The sequence below is a fragment of the Miniopterus schreibersii genome, assembly GCF_964146895.1.
Source record: "Miniopterus schreibersii genome assembly, chromosome: 16".
Taxonomy (NCBI): Eukaryota; Metazoa; Chordata; class Mammalia; order Chiroptera; family Miniopteridae; genus Miniopterus; species Miniopterus schreibersii.
Genome location: NC_138116.1, coordinates 39,346,919 through 39,361,062, shown reverse-complemented (window position 1 = coordinate 39,361,062; position 14,144 = coordinate 39,346,919). Strand labels below are relative to the sequence as shown.

General features: G+C 47.1%; 1 protein-coding gene across 1 annotated transcript in view; it reads right to left on the bottom strand.

Moving 5' to 3' along the window:
* Positions 1 to 14,144, bottom strand: part of DNAH9 (dynein axonemal heavy chain 9) — a gene marked incomplete at its 5' end in the record, with an annotated part of 294,508 nt that overhangs the window by 71,330 nt on the left and 209,034 nt on the right. The window contains 4 exon segments of the mRNA XM_081115813.1: positions 1,838 to 2,073; positions 4,507 to 4,695; positions 6,996 to 7,115; positions 12,902 to 13,327. Coding sequence (XP_080971939.1) covers positions 1,838 to 2,073; positions 4,507 to 4,695; positions 6,996 to 7,115; positions 12,902 to 13,327 — 971 coding nt within the window.

Below are 14,144 nucleotides of genomic sequence, written 5' to 3'. Positions count from 1 at the left end.
TTGTAGCATTGCATGTTTGATGTAAACAACCCTGGGTGAGCTGGACCTCTGGACAAGTATGTTTGGGCCATGTGCCCAGAGCAGCAAACCTCACATTGGTGGCTGTGGGCTCAAGTGAATAAACCTTGTATTTCTAAGTGAGGATCACCTTGGTTCAAATACTGCCTCCATCCATTTAAAAAAAAAATTAATTAAATTTTAACTCTGATAAAATATATATGAAATCTACCCTTCACCATTAAAAAAAATGTTTTTATTGATTTCAGAGAGAGGAAGGGAAAGGGAGAGAGAGAGAGAAACATCAATGATAAGAGAGTCATTGATCGGCTGCCTCCTGCACAACGCCTACTGGGGATCGAGCCACAACCTGGGCATGTGCCCTGACCGGGAATCAAATCCTTACCTTCAGGTTCACGGGTTGATGCTCAACCTCTGAGCAAGGCTGGCCGGGCCACCTTCACCATTTTTAAGTGCAAATTCAGTGGCATTATATACATTGACACTGTGTTACCATTACCACCACTTCTCTCCAGAGCTTTTTCATCTTGCAAGACTGAAAGCCTGTACCCCCTTAAACAATAACTCCTCATCTCCCTCTCCCCCGTCCTCTGGGGGACAGATTCTGTCTCTATGAATATGACCACTTTCAGTACCCCATATAAGTGGAATTATGCAGTATTTGTCCTTCTGTGACCAGCTTATTTCACTTAACATGATGTCCTCAAGATTCATCCACATTGAAGCACGTGTCAGAATTTCATTCCTTTTTAAAGCTGAATAATAGTCCCTGTATGTATATATTACATTTTAAAAATTCATTTATCTGTTGATGGACATGTGGATTGCTTCCACCTTTTGGCTCTTGTAAATAATGCTGTTATGACCACGGGTGTATAAATATTCATTGCTTTTAAACCTATGTACTCTTGGAGAAATTACTTTTGTGAATCTCAGTTTCCTCAAACGTGAAATGGTACCTATAACACTAACCTTATATGTTGTGTGGACTGAAAAAGCATTTGAAATAAACTTGTACCACCAAGACTGGCACATATCAACCCCCTAATCCGTGACCTGGGTCCCGCTCCCTCTCCCTCATTGCTCCACCCTATTTCTCTCCTGTATCCTAATGCACAGAATAAAAACTGAGTACTGAAACTACTGGGCTAAGTTGTAACAGGGTTAATGAGGCGATGGGGTGAGAGATGCTGAGGCCTGGGCCTGTGAAGTGTGGTGGGTGCTGGACAGACCTTCTCCCTGGTATTTATGTCCATTCATGTAGTGACTCCCCTATCTTGTAAGTTCAAAGCCATATGGCAGGCACGGAGGGCCCTGAAATTTTCGTAACTAACTTGGCTGCCATGCATCCAATTGCAAATGTCCAATCGTTCCTCAGGAGAAAGAGAGTTTAGGTTTGTTTGATGTGGCTCAGGGGCAGAGGTGGGAGTGATGGGTAGGACAGACCTAAGGTAGGCAGGTTTGGGCTCAATGTGAGGAAGACTTTGTAAAACACAGGCTGACAATGAGATGTGATGTTTCAGGAGTCAGGACGTGCTCAAGAAGAGATGGGAGGATGAATGCCAGGGGTAGTGGAGCGGGGGCTCCTGAATGGGCTAAGAGGCTGACGCACATGATTTCTAATGAGAAAGAAAATCAGAGACTCAGTACCCACACATGTTGCATTGAGATGTTTCCTAAAATGGGAGGAGGAGCATGGGAGACCTCGTGGAGGGGCCAGGCGAGCAGAAGCAATCCACTGGGGCTTAAGATCTGCTCAGGATACTCTTTTTCTCTGCATAAATGGCAAAAGCGGGGCCTTTTGTGCTGGGCCACTTACCCCTTCTGACCCATCTGGGTGACCCGGAGGTCTTCGCCGTATTTGTTCTTCACCCACTTGATGCCTTGGAGCTGAGGGTCCACCATGAGCGGCCAGCGTTCGCAGCTGAGGAGGATGGTGGCGTTCTCCACGGACATGCGGTCTGCGGGGAGGCCCTCGTTCTGCCAGGCGGCCACGTCGGCGTCGTCAGTCAGCATCCTCAGGGGGTCCAGGCCGGGGGTGACCGGGATGGGAACCTGATGGGAGGAAATGCCACGCGCTCAGAGGGGAAGCGTGCCCGCGGGGCTGGGGGTGGGACACGCCACAGCTCCCTAACGTGACAAGCTCCTTGAACAGAGTATTAAAATCCCACTGAGGAAACCCTTTTCTGGATGTGTGATTATTTCTGGAAGCAGGTTTCTTAAGTCCTGATAGTATTTTTTCTCTTGACGGGTGAACAACAGCAAAAATTCAGCCTGCCTGCCTTTGCTCCTCAGTATATTAGGTGTTCCTCACCTAAATCAGGTTTCTCCCGGAGGCCGTTTCTCTCTGAGTCAGTGTTCTCTTCCATGCCCTTACCCGTGTTAACTTATGACATTTCTGTGCTTCTCGTGTGTGCTTCATGAACCAGGCCCCGCGCCCACCGGGCTTTCTCCTGTCTGTGCCACCCACTGTGTCCTCTCAGCTACACCGCCACCCGCTGACAGAGGCCCCGCGTGCAGAGGCCTGGAGATGCTCACCTTTCTCCCCCAGGACCTCCCACACCCCACACCCCGGCTGACGGGACTCTGCCAACCCCGCCGCTGGTGCCCCGGGGGACTGGTGAGCGCGCCTCCCGGCCCGAGCCCTCCGCACAGCCCACCCCCCGGTGGCTGCCCGTGTGTGCACCAGACCGCCTTTCCCGTCTCTGTTGACCTCTCTCAGCTTGTTCACTTCTTGTACAAGTGATATGTCCCATCGGGGACCGATACTTTTTAAAAAATTGAAGTAATATTCACAGCATGGTGCAACCGTCAGCTCTCGTTCTGCAGCATGTCCACTGCCCCCGAAGGAAACCCCGTACCCATCAGTAGTCACCTCCCGTTCTCTCCTACCCAGCTCTTAGCAACCACTCTCCTGCTGTCTGTCTCTATGGATTCACCTAGTCTGGTATTTCACTTAAAAGGGATCATACCATATGTGATCTTTTGTGCCTGGCTACTTTCACTTAGATTGTTTTTGGGGTTCACAGTTATGTCCTTTGAGCCCCTCCATCTCTCTCTCTTCTGTGTAGTTTGTCTTGCTGGAAAACCTCTGCGAACATCTCCTGCCCCTCCCTTCATACCTGCTCAGTTTACGCGTGGGCCCGGCTGTGCCATCAAGCAAACCTCGAAGGGGAGACCACTGGAGGTCCTTACCCTGGGACCAGAAATCTAATTACAGAGCATCGGGTTCCCTTGCAATCTATGCATCCTATTTTATGCACTGAAAACTGTTGTTGTGAGAAGGAATCCGTTGATTTTACCAGGCTGCTGAAAGGGTCCATGGCACAAAAATGCCTAAGAACCCCAAACCAAACCAGAAACACCCTCGCTAAGCTGCCACCATCTTTGTTCACTAGGTTAACGATTGTCCTTTCAACAATTTCCTTTTTCACAGTGCTCAAGATAAATACAGAGCTTTATTCTTGTTTATTTCCTAGAGCTGTAACAGTTTTTAAAGCACTATTCAGCAAATCACCAGGTGAGTAAGATTCTGTGAGCTGATCTGTGAAACCAGTCACCACTAGATAGTTTGGGTTTTGTGTTCAAGGGAGACCCTGCAGACAAGTTCTGGGATCCAGCCCCTGCTGTGGGCACGAACTTTCTGTGCGAAGTTGCTGCGGTGGCTCGTTATGAAGCTAAGCTCCTCCCTGGTCTGGGAACTGCCTGCGGGTGTCCTGGCTGGAAGGTCTTGTAGCTCCTGCCTCGTGGAGTCGGAGGCCCAGCTCAGTACGCAGTGAATATGTGAACTGAGTGATGGGAAGTGTGAAGGTAATAGTAGGCGTTATTCTGACTACAGCTCCAGACACACCCTGAGCCCCTTCTGTCGGGGACTAGCATTTCTCCACGTCATCACGTCAGTGTAGAGGGAGGCGCTGGGGGCAAAATCCAGCAGCTGACACTAAGAGGACCAGCTGAGTCCGCAGGGCAGGCGTGGATAAAGCTGTCCCATCCAGCGGTCTGTGAGCCGAGGGCACAGCCCCTGCAGCACTGGGGCCTGGGAACGGGTGCAGTGCAGAATCTGGGGCAGGGGCCTTGTGCCTGCTGCCACTGTGGCGTTTGGCTCGAGAGCAGTGAGATTGGAGGGAAGCACAGGGTGGTGGTGGTGCTGGTGCTGCTCAGGGCTTATCATTTTGAGGGGTGTCAGGAGACAGCCTGCTGGGCAGGGGACCAGAGATCCCGTGGAGGGCCCCATTGAGGAGAGAGCTGCTGTCCTCAGAACAACTCTAGCCGAACCCTGACCAGAGGGCCATGGGTGGTGACGGGCAGTGTGGAAGGATGTGGGTGCATATGTCTCCCTCCTGGATGCAAGTGATCATTGGCGGATGCTCAAGTCGTGGTGGGAGACAGCGTGCAAGCGGGGGCTGGAAGGTTTGGGTTAGTGTTGTCATGTGAGCTCTTTGGAGCCCACAGGCTGGTGTGGGCAGGGGAAATTCTGGCTGTACGTACTTCCAGCTGGTTCAAGTAGGGTCTCCAGGTCCCGTCCATGAGGCTCTGCCGGTATTTCTTTGTAAAGAAACCGAGGTACGAAATGAAGGCCGTAATAAGTAAAATGTCTCCACACAATTTGCTTTCCTGTTGCTTGAAGTTCTGCACAGCTTCCGCCCATCTCACATTTTCGGAAGCAAGTCCTCTCACCTACATTTCAAAGACCAGAGAGGAGAGAAGTCCTGTCACAGAGCGGTGGGCTCAGTTCCGAGAGCGCACAGCACACACCACCAGCAGAAGACTCAGGACATCATTCATACGTCCCTTCTGATCCCGAGGGTTAGGGCTGGGGTCAGGGTACTGGCTTTAGCAGGCAAGTCAGCAAACAAGCCCTGCTCTGTGCTGTGTGCTGTGTGGGCTGTGGACTGGTGACAGGCTTTGAATGCAGGCTCCCAGGCTCTGCCTTTATAGGTATGGAGATAAAACCACCCTCCTAACAGGGATGTTGAAAAGCTTAAATGTGACCACATATGTAATCTCAGCACAGTGCCCGGTTCACAAACGTATTAGAAAATTTTGCACCTCTCCCCTCTCCTCTTCAAATGCTGAGATATGAAAATAAATAAAATTAATTTCCTGCGCTATAAATAATTCACAGTGGGTGGGAGCTAGACATGGTAATTAAGAAATAGAGCTGGAAGTACTGAAACGTGGGCGTGTACAGAGCTGCAAGACTGCAGAATGCATCCTGACTCTGCCAGGCCTGCTTTGGGGGACACACCATTCTGGGGGTACTCTCTCCGGGGAGCAGAGACATCCTTTCTACAGAGAACTGCTAGGTGTATAGTGCAGCTTAGCTTCTGTGTTAACATTTATTCTTTTTTCTTCTCTGAAAGATGGCATTGTAGAATGCCAGAGCTGGGAGAGATCTTGGGGGCTCGCCAGCCCAACCACTGCCGTGGCCATTTTTGGATTATACAGGTAAGGACCAGGGAGATGCCGTATCTCATCAGCACTTCTAGGCTGGTGGAGGCAAGGGTGGCCTCAGAGCCCACACACCCCACTCCTAGAGCAGAGCACCTCCCATGGGGCCCACCTCAGAAAATGCTCCAGCCAGGCATTCTGGAAACCAGGCAGGGAACTGAACACAGATGGGCCAGCTAGGAGGGGACCATGCCTTGCATGTTTGCAGAGGAGCTGTCTGTCTCTAAACCAGACTGCTCAGCTCGATGGGTCATCTCAGAGTCAAGCAGCAGAGGGCTCAGCAAACAACTGCAGATCCGTGAGTGTGGTACAGCCTCTCCTCACTGCGGTGCAGCTCAGTGCACCAACTCTTGTGACTCATTTCTCCCTAAACTAGAAAATCTGGCTTTGCTTTTAAACAGACTGGATGCAGTGGATGTAAAAAGGTATGGCTCCCACTTCCCTTTGCTGGTGAAGAAGGTGATGTAACCGATAGTGATGGAAGGGAACTCACACCCCGTGGGCACTGCTTTGCAAGATCTTAGCTGACATACGATGAACATATAAGCCATAAGGGGTTTTAAAAGGTCACGCATCCTCTGACACTTCTCTCTTCCAGAGCTGGTGTCTGTGTGCTCTCCCTGAGCCTGTGACTGCTGTGACCAATAGAACTTGTAGAAGCTGCTGTGCGGCTCCCAGCCACATGCCTCAGAGACAGGGATCCTCTATTTCCTCTCTCCCAGAGCACTTGCTCTCGGAGCCCTGAGTAACCGTGTGAGATGCCCAGCTACTCAGGTTGGAGAGACCTGAGACCACACAGAGAGGGAGAGGGGCCCTGCCAATCACATGTTAAGAAAGTCGTTTTAGACACTCCAAACCAGCGTGGCCACCACGTGGAGCAGAATGACCTGCTAGCTGAACCCGGTCCAAATTCCCGACCCACAAACTCGTGAGATTTAATGAAATGGTTATTTTGTTACATTTCTAAGTTTTGGAGTAATGTGATATTCAGGTACCCATAGCATAAGCACCCTGCTCTGAACATCTGATAAATTGTTTTCAAGGAGGCCAGAGCCTGTGTGTGTGTGTGTGTGTGTGTGTGTGTGTGTGTGCATACAGATCAGGTCACATTCAGAAATGCTCAGGGTCAGAAAAGTCTCATTCTTTTCCGCTTCTACCTCAGCTTCCCATCCTGGCCACACCTTCATGATCAGACATTACACAGGTAAGAGCTTCAGAGGCTGTCTTTGCTCTTTAACACTTCCTCCGGTCAATACACATGAGTGAGCATGTCACGCCTCGCCTGGGCTGCCCGATGGAGCCAGTGTCCTCATTCCCCCAACCATCTCTGTAGGGAAACTTGGACCAGCCCAGGGTGTGTGTTCATACTTTTCCTAGGACTCAGTCCCTGCACCCCAGCACATTTTAATATCCTCCCCCCCCCCCCCCCCCAGCCAAAGCAGCACAGAGCTGGCTCATCTTTCAGCCTCTGTGTCACTTGCAGCTCTGCTACTGTAATTAAAGCTCCTGATGAGCCCCACACTCACCAGGCGATTTGCAAGGGAGATGGTGCCTGCGGTCACTTCAGCTTCTTGCTGACATTTGAGTTTGTCTGCTGTGGCTCTCTCGAACTTGGCTGTGAGCTTGGCCAGGTTTTCATTAAGGTGCTGTCCAGGAAGGAACACAGGTGTGTCAGTAAGTCCAGCCCCCGTCACCTCCAGTGCTTCTGAGACAGGATTCCTGTGTAGGCATTTTTAAGGAAGAGTCCCCTGGGGGAAGTTATGGGGACGAGGGGGGCAGGGAGCAGGGCAGGGAAGGAAAGGAAGGCAAATTAGGGGTGATCTTAGGCCGAGTCCCAGTGAGGACTCAGCCAGGTCCCAGAGGGAGAAGGTTGGACTGGGAGTCCAGAGCAGCCTTGCCCCAAGTGAGAGAGCTGAGATTTCCTACTCCAGCTCCTCAGTCATTGGTTCAGGGCCAGAAGGGGTGATGGACATGGAAGGGGGCGCATACATTCTCTCTCTCCTTGTATTCAAGAAATATGGGCTCTAGTAGCTTCCCAGGAAGCTGCAGGTGCTGCTTTTAGAAGCAAAAGCTCACTGAAGCCTGGAGGCCTGAAAATGGTCAGAAAGACCCAGGGAGGCCTGGGCGGATCACACACAGTGCCCGCTGTAGCAGGTCTATGGTTTGGGGTAGGGCTGTCTACAAACTAAGTCCCCCCCCCTCCCCCTTGCTTTAAGGTCCTAGGAGCATAAGATAACCTTTACTTAACCTCATCTATTCTCTTCCATTATTCTGAAGTATGCGGACATTAAAAAAATACATGGTTTAATTTTTTTCTAAATTTATTAAGAATTTAGAATTGAACACACAGACATTGTTGCTCCCAGAATACATATTTGCATATACAAAGTCACACAGACACATGGCTGATTCCTCCAAATGCATTATGTCTATTCAGTAACCTGGGTTCAGGCTGCTCTTCTGTCATTACCAAGTTACAGGGGAAATAAATTAAGGGCCAGGCAGTTTGAAAAGCAGGTGGCCAGGCATCCAATTAACAATGGCAGGCTGGCCACACTCATTTACTTCTTCCTGAGAATTCTCTAAAATGATTTTCAAGCACAAGCCCATAACACCAAGCAAATGTTATGGGCCATTGGAAGGTGAAAGATCCCAGTAGCTTTATGAAAACCACACTGATAGAGGATTGGAAACTGCCAGCACAGGGCAGAGGAAGCTGCGACCTAGAGTTGGCCTTGGTTCACCAAAGGGGAAGCTGATCAGCCCTGCAGAGCCCCATGTACCCTGGGGACTTGGAAATGTCAGGTGTGGTTGAAGGGAATGCTGGAAATAAGAGGGTCAATTGGAAGCATATTAATTCCCCACTCAATATCTCTATTTCCACGCTCAGTGTGCGGTGCCACCAGGCATCTGTTTCACCAGGCAGGAGAATCGACGGTGGCAGGGAAAAGACAACACACTCTGCTGTTTCAGATGCATCCAGCATAACTCATCTGATCTTGAAAGTAAGTTCTGTCCATCAGCTGGCTCTGCCCTCACCTGCACAGCTATAATCAGCTCCTGGTCACGTGACTCTTGTAAAAGAAATAACAAGAAGATGTTTGATGAAAGCCTAGATTAAGGAGCACGAGAACTGAAAATATGACCTGGGAAATGGAGATAACTTGAAGCATAAAGACAACAACAAAGCATAGAATCCTTCATAATTAGTGTCTCAGAGATATTCATGCTGTTTCATCCACAAAACAAGGATGCTAGTAAAAGGAATAGAAAACTCAAAACTATTGTGGAAATTATTATTATTGTTAATGTAAAAAAATAATAATTTCAAGGGGAGGGTTAAAAGATAAGTTTGAAGAAATCTAGAAAGTATTAGAAAACATAAAGTAACAGAAAGATTACAGAAAATAGCGGGTCCATCAGAAGGTCTAACATCCAACCAATACGTGTTCAAGAAAATAAAATGAAAAAGGAAACAGAAGGGAGATTACCCAAGAAATAATACAAAATAATTTTTTAGAGCTGAAGGAAAGTCTCTACATGCCACGCCCAATGAATAAAAAAAAGGAAGGTAGCTAAGCATGTCAATGTAAAGTTTTAGACACCAAGAACGAAGAATTTAAAAGACTTCCCGAAAGAGAGGAATATAGTGCATTGATAAGGGAATGGGACCCTCGCTGTTCATCAGACTTCTCACCGGATGATGATAAAGCATTTAGTGTTCCAAGGAGAAAAAATTAGCAATTCAGAATTCAATACTCAGCAAAATTGTCAGTTCAGCTTAATAATAAAGACATTTCCAGGCTGGAACTATTCAGAAAATTTACCTCTTACCTAACACTTCTGAGAAAGTTACTTAAGAAAGAGTCATAGCAAAACAAGAGAAGAAATTAAGAAAGGAGAAGGTATGGGGTCCAGGAGTCCCTGGAACCAATCCAAGAGAGCAGTGAAATGTGTTAACACTGGAGCTTTGGGTTGGAGATACGGGAGAAAAGTCTTGGAGGGGAAGGGTGACTTGATAGAATACTGGGTTTGATGGAGAGTTTAAAAATAATTGAGACTAAGCAAAAGGAACTAATGGAAGAAAAAAAAGGTAAAGGAAAGTAGAAGCTCCAGGGTGGAAAAATGGTTGTATAAGAAAGGCAATATAATTATAGAGTACACCTTAGATCTGCTATGAACAATAGACATGTTTGTTCACAGAATATAAAGGGAATTGACTAATTTTTCAACTCTTAGAATCAGTCAGGGGGCAGAGCATGGGGCACTTAATACTGGTTATAGAAAGGAATGCAGATATTTGCAATGTTGGTGACTCAAAAGCAACAGTAATGATAAGCGGTGATAACAGAAGCTGGGAGTTGGAAGGCAGGGAGGAAGCTGAGGGAAAGAATAATAACTTCACCTTGAAAGCTGAGGGCTCCAAGGAAGCTACTGCTATGTGATGGAACAAGAAATAAAGGTTACATCAACTCAAAAGAGTTGCCATAACGATATTGGGAAGACATGGAGATGAACACCTTAGAGTCTCATCTAGCAGAAAGTTAACTGCCTGGATAAGATCCATCAAGACATGAGGATGCCAGCACAGTACTGAGACAGGAGACAGGGACTAAAAGGAGCAGAGGCTGTGAAGATAATGTAAACTGGTCTGATGAATCTGGTGTTGAAAAACATAGAAATGTGGGGACTATGGCAAAACTACTTGAATGGAAACCACTACTTAACTCCAGAGTCAGTTAATGATATTTGGGAATCTTATTATTTTAATACTGGCCAGAAAAAAAAAAATCTTTAAAATTATGTCATTGATTTTTAGAGAGGAAGGAAGAGGGAGAGAGATAGAAACATCCATGATGAGAAACATCGATTGGCTGCCCCTGCAGGCCCCCTCCTGGAGATCTAGCCTATAACCTGGGGCATGTGCCCTGACTGGGAATTGAACATGTGACCTCTTGGTTCATGAGTCAATGCTCAGCCAGTTAGCCACACCAGCCAGGCCAGAAATCAAATTTTCACAAGGAGCTCCTGTTGTTTTAAATGTTGGCAACTAATTAAATACTTTCAAACACTATGTGTGGACCAAATACAACACACTTAAGCCACTGGGTAGCAAGCTCTGAGTGGCATCAACAATCAGTTGAAACGGACAGAATAATTAAAGGGCAGAAGACTGTTGTTTCTCATTAGAAGCCCTTCTCTACTCTATGATATTTTACTTATATGAATATATGCTCCATGACAATGCCTTGTTTTTATTACTATTACTTTTATAAATTGTAACAACATACAATATGTTCATTATAGAAAAAAAGAAAATACAGATAAACAAACACAATCTAAAACCTACCACGCAGCACTAACCACCACTATTCATATTTTTATGAATTATAATTATATGTATAATCAAATTGAAATTATAATTGTATAATTTGTTTTGAAATATACTTTTTTCACTTTAAGCATCTTGAATAGACTATTGACTTGAAATTATCCTAAAATTCTAAAAATAAAGCATGGGGTGGGGTGGAGTGCATCTGGAAAAGGCTAGTGATGGCCTCAGTGGCTCATCGGGAAGATTTCCTTGTTCTGGGTGGGCCTCCATGTCAGAGATGGTGTTTGAGAGTCTCCTTTGTTATTGGTGGGGGAGTGGTCTAACTCTTGGGGTGTCAATAGACATGCGAATAAGCAAAGGATAGAGAGGAAGTTGTTAAAAGTGAAAATACATTTTTTCAAAAAATATTTTGGCAGAACAGAAGTGCCTTCCTAAGGTAGCCAAGTACTTAAAACATGCGCATTGCGTTCACAGGTTGAGCAGGCCCGTACTGTGAATGTTGGCTATGAGAAAGGTATAAACATTTTGCAAACATCCCTTTTGCACCAAATGTTCCTTTAAATAACTTGAGTAAAGGGATCTTTGAAAGTGCAGTTCTTGTTTTCTGGGAGAGACCGAAGCATATGAACATGATCGGGAGGTATTTTCACTCAGAGCAGTCCTTGGACGTTACGGTGTTTTGCACCTGGTGTTCTTTGAAGGGGGGCACTGCTATGGTGATGATCACCTGCTTTAAATAAACTGGCCTATTAACATCTGGATTTATAAGGCAACCATCTTGAGGGGTTTACTGGCTTTGTCAAAAAGCACCTTTTCTTTATAGAGAGATTGGTTGCAGTGATCTTTGAAATAGCCTTTAGCCATAGGATTTAATCCAACTATCAATAAGCCCAGGATATGAAGTGTGCGGCACGTCTACAAGCCTGCTTTTCACAATTTGTAAAAACCCTCTTTATCAGCAAGAGAAGCTTGCAGCGAGAATCTCATTTGCCTGGAATGCACGTGTGGAAACAAAAGATCCAGGAGATGTTTTGGATTGATGTTTTGGATGGACTGATTGCCAGGGCTGTATGTGCCTGTGAGAACGCATGTGGCCCGGGAGGAGGCGAGGGAGCAGGGGGCAGGTTGCAGTGGTAATGGTGGCTGTAACCTCCCTCACAGCAGCAGCTCCCTGTGTGACCACCGGCCAGGCTCTGGGCTCCTGCTCACATGCATTTTCTCCTTGAATGAAGCAGGGACATGGCTGTGTCCATTTTACTCCAGGAAACTGAAGTTTGGGCATTTTAAAGACCTTTCTAAAGGTTACATGTAAGCAAATGTTACAGCTTGGATTGGACGTGAGACCTGCTGATGGGTTTCAGCTGCTATGTCATCCTACAGGGCTCTGAGTTCTAACTCACTTTAAGATTATCCATTTGAACAGCAAGGGACATCTCAAATAGGTTTGAGACCAAGATCACCCCTAACCCCTGTCCTGGGTGAGGCAGGTATAATCAAATACCAATAAGGGGTTAATAAAAACTAATGACCCTCCTAGTTTTATATTTATGGTCAATATACGACTTGCTTTTAAAAGCTCTCATGAAACAATGCGGATGACACAAACCACACCGAGCAGGCCTCGTGCGCACACTGCTGAGCGTGCTGCAGGAGGGCAGTGGACGGAACTGAAGGTAATAGATGCAAAAGGTGAGGTTAGGTGGCTAAAATGCGCATTTCAAAGGGGAAAAAGAATCTCACATGTCTGACGTTTTATCCTCAGCTATCAGATGCGCAAAAATGCTAACTTCACTGTTATCAGTGAGATAACAGTTGGTCTCGTGTATAGCACTGCTCGTCTACTGTACACACCCAATGCCATCTTTCCTTTCTTCAGGGAAAAGGAAAAGCCTTCCAGGGCCAAAGCATCAACCGACGGTCCAGTGCCTTGTTTGGACTATATAGTGTTTGAGAAAGAAATTTAAAAAGTTGCCTCTACTGAAAAAGCAGGAAATTTTGCGTAACAGCCAGGCTTTCCCTGCTTCGAGACTCTGGGAATGGCAGAGGTGCTGTTTGCAGGAGGTGCCCCGCAGGGTCAGAGGGCGCCAGCTCACTTACCGCGACCTTGGCCTTGATGGCCGCCAGCTTCTCCTGGGCGGCTGCGAGGTCCGAGGTGGCTCTGCTCAAGGCCTGGCGCTTGGGCTCCACCTCGCAGAACACCTCGTAGAACTTCACGATGTTTATGACCCACGAGCAGAGGCCCGCGGCAGCGTAAGACTTGGTGGCCACGAACTCAGGGTTGAACTCGGGGTCCTGCAGGTACGGCCTGATGGCTTTGAGGCAGTTCTCGTGAATGTTCTCTTTGTCAAAGTTGACGAGGGAGTCCAGGAAGCCATCCACTCTGGCCATGGTCACTTTAGCGGCCTTCCAGCTCCGGTCCTTGGGCACCTTGCCGCCGGGGGCCATGAGGGCCATCACGGCGGCGCTGACATTGCTGACCGCCGGAGGCGGGGAGCCAAAGGACTTCAGCTCCGTCAGGTTGGTCTGAGGAGAGAGGGGGAGGTCGTCAGAGGAAAGCGAATGCACTTTCTCTGTCCTTGGCCACTAAGGGAGTCAGGCTCTGAGCGATCAGCCTGAAAGGGCTGCTCCGCAGCTGGCAGCAGCCCTCAGAATTTTAAATATCGTGACTCATCAGAAGGAAGCGAAGCTTCTCCCCAGAGGCTCCAGGCATCCCTGACGGTTAGCAGGCACTCGGCTATGTGCTCTCAGCACTCCAACCAACTCGCAGCCCGTTAGAAACACACAATTATTTCACATTCAACTGAAAAATATAAGGATGCCAACGTACTCTGAAATACACAGCTTGCCATGAATAAAAGATAAGGCTATTATAAATTAATTTCCATCCTGGAGTGAAGAGAATAGCACTGTACCCCAACTAATTTTTTCCCTTTAATTAAACTGCTTTGTTCCATGAGCTTGTTCTAACTACCCTGTAATTCACCTGTGTGTTACTTCAAAGATTGAAACATATTCCAAATAGTCAATGCATGCATTAGTCTATAGCATAATGTAAAATCAATACATTTACACACGGTACTTGCAAAGTCTGTTGAGAAAACTCTAGTTTTGGGGTTTCAATGAGCTCTGTATTGTTTAAACCTGTAGTGAAGTTTCGTATACTCTTAGAAAGATGTGTGCAAAGAGGATTTGGAAACACTGTTTTAAGCACAAACTTTGAGCCAATGCACAAAGTTATATGTGCAGCTAAATAAAACTGCTACTAACTATGTAATGAATGTTCTAACATGCTCCTTCAGTAAATGGCATTACATTATAATACTTCACAGAAGATCTGAGC